Source organism: Coregonus lavaretus, assembly GCF_964263955.1.
Source record: "Coregonus lavaretus genome assembly, chromosome: 8".
Lineage (NCBI taxonomy): Eukaryota > Metazoa > Chordata > Actinopteri > Salmoniformes > Salmonidae > Coregonus > Coregonus lavaretus.
Window position 1 is genome coordinate 39,144,082 of NC_139995.1, and position 9,343 is coordinate 39,153,424.

The window sequence follows — 9,343 nt, forward strand, 5'->3', positions numbered from 1 at the left end:
GTAGATCAAACAGACAGCTCGGTGCACCCAACATGTCAACGCCTCTCATAAACACAAGTAGTGATGAAGTCAATCTCTCCTCCACTTTGAGCCAGGAGAGATCGACATGCATATTATTAATATTAGCTCTATGTGTACATCCAAGGGCCAGCCGTGCTGCCCTGTTCTGAGCCAATTGCAATTCCTTTTTTGTGGCTTTATTATGGACATATTTCTCCCCATCTTAGCTACTGTTGTATCAATATGTTTTGACCATGACAGTTTACAATCCAGGGTTACTCCAAGCAGTTTAGTCTTGCTCAATTTCCACATTATTTATTACAAGATTTAGTTGAGGTTTAGGGTATAGTGAATGATTTGTCCCAAATACAATGCTTTTAGTTTTATAAATATTTAGGACAAACTTATTCCTTGCCACCCACTCTGAAACTAACTGCAACTCTTTGTTAAGTGTTGCAGTCATTTCAGTCACTGTAGTAGCTGACATGTATAGTGTTGAGTCATCCGCATACATAGACACCCTGGCTTTACTCAAAGCCAGTGGCATGTCATTAGTAAAGATTGAATAAAGTAATGGGCCTAGACAGCTGCCCTGGGGAATTCCTGATTATACCTGGATTATGTTGGAGAGGCTTCCATTAAAGAACACCCTCAGTGTTCTGTTAGACAGGTGTTCTCTGTATCCACAGTTTAGCAGGTGGAGTAAAGCCATAACATTTACGTTTTTCCAGCAGCAGACTATGATCGATAATGTCAAAAGCCGCACTGAAGTCTAACAAAACAGCCTCCACAATCTTTTTATCATCAATTTCTCGCAGCCAATCATCAGTCATTTGTGTAAGTGCTGTGCTTGTTGAATGTCCTTCTCTCTGAAAGTTTGTTGTCAATTTGTTTACTGTAAAATAGCATTGTATCTGGTCAAACACAATTTTTTCCAATAGTTTACTAAGGGTTGGTAACAGGTTAATTGGTTGGCTATTTGAGCCAGTAAAGGGGGCTTTACTATTCTAAGGTAGCAGAATTACTTTTGCTTCCCTCCAAGCCTGGGGGCACACACATTGTAGTAGGCTTAAATTGAAAATATGGGAAATAGGAGTGCCAATATCGTCCGCTATTATCCTCAGTAATTTTCCATCCAAGTTGTCAGACCCCGGTGGCTTGTCATTGTTGATAGACAACAATACTTTTTTCACCTCTTCCACACTCACTTTACGGAATTCAAAATTACAATGATTTGTCTTTCATAATTTGGTCAGATATACTTGGATGTGTAGTGTCAGCAATTGTTGCTGGCATGTCATGCCTAAGTTTGCCAATCTTGCCAATGAAAAAATCATTAAAGTAGTTGGCAATATCAGTTGGTTTTGTGATGATGAGCCATCTGATTCAATTAATGATGGAGCTGAGTTTGCCTTTCTTCCCAAAATTTCATTTAAAGCTCCAAAGCTTTTTACTATCATTCTTTATGTAATTTATCTTTGTTTCATAGTGTAGTTTCTTCTTTTTATTCAGTTTAGTCACATGATTTCTCAATTTGCAATACATTTGCCAATCGGTTGTGCAGCCAGACTTATTTGCCATTCTTTTGCATTTTTACAGTCATTTTCTTAATGGGTGCATGCTTATTAGCGCACCACTGGCTTGGTGCGAGGGGAAGGAACAGGCCGGACCGGGCTGGCGACGCGCACCACTGGCTTGGTGCGAGGGGCAGGAACAGGCCGGACCGGGCTGGCGACGCGCACCACTGGCTTGGTGCGAGGGACAGGAACAGGCCGGCCCGGGCTGGCGACGCGCACCACTGGCTTGGTGCGAGGGGCAGGAACAGGCCGGTCCGGGCTGGCAACGCGCACCACTGGCTTGGTGCGAGGGTCAGGAACAGGCCGGGCCGGGCTGGCGAAGCGCACCACTGGCTTGGTGCGAGGGACAGGAACAGGCCGGACCGGGCTGGCGACGCGCACCACTGGCTTGGTGCGAGGGATAGGAACAGGCCGGACCGGGCTGGCGACGCACACCACTGGCTTGGTGCGAGGAGCAGGAACGGGTCGGGCCGTACTGGGAACACGCACCACTGCCTTAGTGCGGGGAGCAGGAACGGGCCGGACCGGACTGGCGACACGCACCACTTACTTGGTGCGAGGAGCGGGACTGGGTTCCTTTATTAACCCCCGCTCCCTCTGCTGCCTAACCAGCTCCTCTCGCCGTGCCTCTACACTTTCCTTCTCCCTTTTAGCCTCCTGTAGCGCCTGAACCAATAGCCCCCGTAACATGGTGGCCTCCTCTCCTAACCTGCAGATCCGCCCTGTCGCAGCCTCCTGCTGCCTCGTCATCCACACCGTGTTTCCCCCCCCAAAATGTTCTTGGGGTTGCCTCTCGGGTCTCCGTCGTCGGCACTCCTCTTCCCGTGAGGACTCCTCCGGGAGCCCCCACGAGTTAGAGAACAGAAACTCGTCGTCGTCGTCATCCTCCGACTCCTCCCAAGGTCGTAGGGACCCAAACTGAAAACCAACCGGGTGCAGTGGTCGGGGCTCTTCTCTCACGCTCCCCGACCACCCCTTTAGCCCCCCCAACATTTTTTATTGGGGCTGCTTCTCGGGCCTCCTCCTCGGCCGGCTTCCGTGTTGCCGTTGCTCCTCTCCTGCCTGGGCATCTACCTTCGCCCATGGCCCTTACCCTGCGAATATCTCTTCCCATGACCACAATTTGCCCACCTGTGACATGGCAATTCGCTCTTCCTGGGCACGCTGCTTGGTCCTCATTTGGTGGGATCTTCTGTCACGTTCGTTCATAGACGGGTCAGACCAAGGCGCAGCGTGATATGCGTACATGTTTATTTTATACTGAATAAACACCACGACAAAACAACAAACTAAACGAAACGTGAAGTCCAAGGTAGAACACAAAACATACCTTACACGGAACAAGATCCCACAACCCACTAGTGCCAATAGCCTGCCTAAGTATGGTCCCCAATCAGAGACAACGAGCGACAGCTGCCTCTGATTGGGAACCACACCGGCCAACATAGATCTAGACATACTAGAACTACAACATAGAAATACACAACATAGAAACTACACACCCTGACTCAACATATACGAGTCCCCTGAGTCAGGGCGTGACACTCACATTTCTTTTAGACTAACATTTAGTTTTCAACAGCGGAGATTTGTATAAACCTTGCTGTGTGTCTAGCCGACATTTGCAACATTGTTTCAATATTCAAATTCGATCTCCAGCTGTCCCATAGTAATGACCGTGTCAGGAGTCGGGATGAGACAGGCAGGCAGCTTTCCTCAGCCAGTCAAAATCATGATATATATATAAATATATATATATATATATATATATATATATATATATATATATATATATATATATATATATATATATATATATATATATATATACAAAGAAATGTAAAAAAAAAAAAAACTGGTAAAATGAAATGAAGTGGCGCTAGTTTGCTGTCGTTCCAGCTTCAGTTTGAAATGATTGTGTTAGTTGTGTTGTTGGCTAGCTCCTCGAACAACAGTGTGCTGATGAAAGAGCACATTTTCTATGCCAGGCGGAATCGTGCATCATTAGCTCATTGTTATGGATGTATCCAAATAAATGTCACTAGAAAACAGCTTAAACAAACGCAAATGCAGCTACTTTGCTGTTATTCTGGCTGCACTGTTTGACTTGACAGTAGGTTAGCCGTAGTTGGCTAGATAGCAAGCAAGGGATAAGAACGTTGCCAGCCAGTATGGCAATGGAACATTTAGAACGAACGACTGGGTCACGTCAATAGATACAGAACAAAAAGACTGAACGACTGGGTCACGTCTCTGGCAACTGAACCGATAGAATGAACAACCAGCCGGCTTGGGTAGCAACCATAGATTTGTGTCGGCACTATATCTTGTGAAAGGATGAAATAGTATGAATACATTTATCAAAATAACGTTTTTTATGAAAATATGTAAATCATTATTTTAATATGTTGGTAACCCGTTGTATAAAAGTGATAATGCCCTCGAAGCCGGTGTTTGGAGGATAATTTAGCACGGTATGCCAGCCCTCGACTTCGTCTCGGGCCTAACAACACCCGTGCCAAAATATCCTCCCAACACTGGCTTCACTTAATTATGACCTTCTGGCTTTGATGACTGGTGGAGTTGTTTGTTTTTAAGGAATTGTTTGTTTTGGTAGACATACCTGGGTGATGTAAGTGTCTCAAACATACAGCACACAAGCCGATTTTTTTAATGTGGCCTGTTTTTGTCTTAGTAAAAACAAAAAAATCATGAATGGGTAATACTAGATCAAATCCATTAGGATCCCCATGTATTTGCATTTTGTCCATTCACACCCATACTACACTGTCATACAAGAAAGCTGTCTTAATTAATAATAGTCTCACTCCCCCGGTAAAGGATTATCAACGAAACTTTCATGAAATGCTTTGTCACTGTTATATGGCAGGATGTGTGTGTGTGACAGAGAGAGTGAGTGAGTGCTTTGTTTTTTTTCCAGTCTCTTCCTCCTTGGTATTTCCCTCCCTCCTCCTTTCTCCCCTCCAGAGTGTAAGCACTGCAGGTGAGACTGGACTGTTAGTTCATTGAGAGCGAGGAAAGGGAGAGAGAGAGTGTGACTAAGCTATTACCTGAAGGAGTCAGAGAGCGGAGAGAGTGCCTGAGATAATACCTGAAGGAGTCAGAGAGAGGAGAGAGTGCCTGAGATAATACCTGAAGGAGTCAGAGAGAGGAGAGAGTGACTGAGATAATACCTGAAGGAGTCAGAGAGCGGAGAGAGTGACTGAGATAATACCTGAAGGAGTCAGAGAGAGGAGAGAGTGACTGAGATATTACCTGAAGGAGTCAGAGAGAGGAGAGAGTGCCTGAGATATTACCTGAAGGAGTCAGAGAGAGGAGAGAGTGACTGAGATATTACCTGAAGGAGTCAGAGAGAGGAGAGAGTGACTGAGATATTACCTGAAGGAGTCAGAGAGAGGAGAGAGTGACTGAGATATTACCTGAAGGAGTCAGAGAGAGGAGAGAGTGACTGAGATATTACCTGAAGGAGTCAGAGAGAGGAGAGAGTGACTGAGATAATACCTGAAGGAGTCAGAGAGAGGAGAGAGTGACTGAGATATTACCTGAAGGATAATAAAGACAAGATTAAGGTCATTGCTGTTGATGCTCCATCAGTGTCCCAAATACAGACCCCAGGAAAACCCCTCTAGAAATATAAGACATTGAATCAATACTACTACTAATACCACTCCCTGCAGGTAAGGACTATACTACTCATTTGAAATGATTGGTTTCCGGACTGAATGATAAGTTGTTTCTATCCTCCATCTGTTTGTTGTTGTGAAATGGCACTGTCAAGAAGTCTTAAAATAAGCTTTCTCCTAATATGTTATGGTAATGCATGTTAACTTATATTCGACTAAAGCTGCTATCAAGCTAGAACATCTCCATATTTGTAAATTGATAGCTGACAGTCACTAGTAAAACAGATGGCAATAGTCTTCCTCATTTTATAAAAATGTGTTATAGTTTTTCATGTTGCTCCATCTATAGAAGGGAGGGAGAGTCAGAAAGTAGACCGTAAACTTAAAGGAAAAGTTATATTTTTTACAACCAAATCTCAATTTTTTATGTAAATGGTTGTTATAGAAGGGTCCAGACTCCTTTTTTGTGATTTCACATATATATTTTTTTTGTACTTTATCCGCAACGTTCTATATCATTTTTTGTTGCAACTCGAGTGATACCTCTGTCCATTCTACAGGTAACTGCCAAAATAAAGGAAACACTTGAGTAAATGAGGGATACAAAGTATATTGAAAGCATGGAGTGCTTCCACACAGGAAGTTCCAGACATTTGTAGAATCTATACTAGGGCAGTCCCCGACAAACAAACAAATCTTGGTCGACCGAAAGCTGTCTGTTCTTTCGACCAATCGATTGGCCGAAATTTTTAAATGTGTATTTTTCCATATACAGTGCATTCGGAAAGTATTCAGACCCCTTGACTTTTTCCACATTTTGTTACGTTACAGCCTTATTCTAAAATAGATTTAATTGTTTTTTCCCCTCATCAATCAACACACATTACCCCATAATGCCAACGCAAAAACAGGTTTTTAGAAAATGCAGCAAATTTATTACAAATAAAAAAACGGAAATATCACATTTACATAAGTATTCAGACCCATTACTCAGTACTTTGTTGAAGCACCTTTGGCAGCGATTACAGCCTTGAGTCTTCTTGGGTATGACGCTACAAGCTTGGCAGCTGTATTCGGGGAGTTTCTCCCATTCTTCTCTGCAGAATCTCTCAAGCTCTCAGATTGGATGGGGAGCGTCGCTGCACAGCTATTTTCATGTCTTTCCAGAGATTTTCGGTCAGGTTCAAGTCCGGGCTCTGGCTGGGCCCCTCAAGGACATTCAGAGACTTGTCCCGAAGCCACTCCTGCGTTGTCTTGGCTGTGTGCTTAGGGTCGTTGTCCTGTTGGAAGGTGAACCTTCGCCCCAGTCTGAGGTCCTGAGCGCTCTGGAGCAGGTTTTCATCAAGGATCTCTCTGTACTTTGCTCTGTTCATCTTTCCTTCGATCCTGACTAGTCTCCAAGTCCCTGTCGCTGAAAAACATCCCAACAACATGATGCTGCCACCACAATGCTTCACCATATGGATGGTGCCAGTTTTCCTCCAGACATGACGCTTGGCATTCAGGCCAAACGAGTTCAATCTTGGTTTCATCAGACCAGATAATCTTGTTTCTCATGGTCTGAGTGTCCTTTAGGTGCCTTTTGGAAAACTCCAAGCGGGCTTTCATGTGCCTTTTACTGAGGAGTTGCTTCCGTCTGGCCACTCTACCATAAACGCCCGATTGTTGGAGTGGTGCAGAGATGGTTGTCCTTCTGGAAGGTTCTCCCATCTCCACAGAGGAACTCTGGAGCTCTGTCAGAGTGACCATCGGGTTCTTGGTCACCTCCCTGACCAAGAGTGCCAAGAGTGTGCAAAGCTGTCATAAAGGCAAATGGTGGCTATTTGAAGAATCTCAAATATAAAATATATTTTAATTTGTTTAACACTTTTTTGTGTTTCCATATGTGTTATTTCATAGTTTTGACATCTTCACTCTTATGCTACAATGTAGAAAATAGTAAAAATAAAGAAAAAACCTTGAATGAGTAGGTGTTCTAAAACATTTGACTGGTAGTGTATATTTGCTATTTTAAAAAAAAGCTTGGTCGACCAACAGCCTGTCGACTAATTGGGGTCAGCCCTAATCTATACTAGGGCGCATTGTAGCTGTTCTGGTGGCTCATAGTGACCCAACGCCCTACTAAGACACTTTGTTGGTTGTTCCTTTATTTTGGCAGTTACCTGTAGCAGCAGGATACATGGCGACTGGAACAGCTGAATACGGGAAACGTCGAGTCGCGCAAAAGGGATATAACATTGCGGAAAAAGTTTGGAATGACACAATTTCATGTGTACAACATCTAAAGACCTGCATCACTATACTGAGAGCTTTGCTGTTTCTAAAAGGACGTATTTGGGTGCTTTTGGAGCCTTTGTTCAAGTTTTATTCGGGCCCCCATACCATACAACCAGAATGAGGAAGTGTTTTGCTGTTTTGGGTAACTTTCTTAAAAACTTGAAATCACAAAAAAGGTGTCTGGACCTTTCTATAATATACCATTTACATCGAAAATAGAGATTTGGTTGTAAAAAAGACAATTTATCCTTTAATGATTAATCTGCTGGACATGAAATGACGCCTGTCAACTTCCCTCTGGGCTGTTAACAAAGACCTCACTCACCTGTTAGCTACACTTAAGGACCGAGATCAATAAGGAAATGGGGATTTCTGTAACACTTTCCTTTGTTTCCTTTACATTGTCAACTGTGACAATAACAAGAACAGACAGAATACGCAAGACAATTTAAATGTCTAATGTACAATAACGTAAATGTTAAAAACAACCAAACGTTCACCACAAAACAAAAACCAAGATAGTAATGTTTAAGTGTTGGTTGGCATAGTTGAATCAATGAAATACTCAATTGAACAGGTTCAGTACAAGATAAGAGATGCAAGTCATGAAGAAAGTGAACAAACACAGTCTAATCTTTAATGTGTATCTCTATGTAATATTTGAAGAGAGAAGTTTGCCTTGGTATTGTCCTGACCTCAAGGAATCAATGTGGCTAATCGGACACCCTAAGCCTATCCTTTCTTTATCTTCAGGGTGTACAAACAAAACAGAATACCAAATTAAACATTTTCAAACGGTCACCCTCTGTTTAAAACCGAAACATTTATATTTGGCATCTTTTCCTGTAGGTGCATAACAGAACCAGAGGGAGAGTGAACCATGAAGGCCCCCAAGGTCTGGCACACACAGGCCCCGGACCCAGTGCCCGAGGAGGAGACGGACCCTTCCTCTGGCGAGGACAAGCCAGAGTGCTTAATCTGTTTCAACACCTACGACAATGTCTTCAAGACACCCAAGCTGCTGGACTGCACCCACACCTTCTGCCTGGAGTGTGTCACCCGGGTTATGGTGGTGTCTGTGGAACAGGAGGTGGGCCAGATCCCTTGCCCCCTCTGCAGGCACCCCACCTCCATCCCTGCCAGTGGCCCCCCCGCCCTCCTCACAAGTCTGGAGGTGCTGGGCCGGCTGCCCACCCACCTGCAGCAGGAGGAGAGGGTGTGGCTGGATGGGAAGAAGCTGTGTTACTCCAGCCCCGGCAGCCCTGACCTTCTCCATCCAGTCGGCACCTCCACCTGTATTTGTATCAACATCGGGATAATCCAGGAGGAGGCTGCGTCCAGACAGACTGAGGCTGACAGAAGGAGATTCGTCTGGGCCAGACAATGCCTCTGCAGCCTCTTCTCAGACTGGAAGCGGCTGGTGCTGATCGCGGTGCTGCTGGTCATGCTAGTGTGTGTCATCATGTGGCCGATGCATTGTATCTTCAGCACGGGATCGGTTCACTGTTTCAAAAGCATGGCTCCTGCCACCGTGGGGCAGGCCTCTACACCCTTCACAGTCACCCAGCTGCCACAGTGAGACAGGAAGCAATGGACACTGACACTCCCTATGTACAGCACAGGGTGGACACATTTATTGCAGGTCACATTGGGACTTACACACCAGGAAACTGTCAGAATGTTCTCTCAGGATTGCCAAAGGATGAGACTAATAGACAAGCTGGCTTTGTTTGTACAGAGGACTTTTATTTTTTGCTATTAAAAGACCTTCATAGTTTCAAGTTTTGTATTAGTCGTATGTACAGGATACACCGTCCAACGAAAGGCTTACTTGCAGGTTCCTTT

General features: G+C 44.4%; 1 protein-coding gene across 1 annotated transcript; it reads left to right on the forward strand.

Moving 5' to 3' along the window:
- Positions 1-8,378: 8,378 nt before the first annotated feature.
- On the forward strand, positions 8,379-9,077 carry LOC311134048 (RING finger protein 223-like; the record flags this gene model as incomplete). Its single annotated transcript, XM_084167653.1, has 1 exon — positions 8,379-9,077. The coding sequence occupies one exon, from the start codon at positions 8,379-8,381 to the stop codon at positions 9,075-9,077; it is 699 nt and encodes a 232-aa protein (XP_084023779.1).
- Positions 9,078-9,343: the final 266 nt, after the last annotated feature.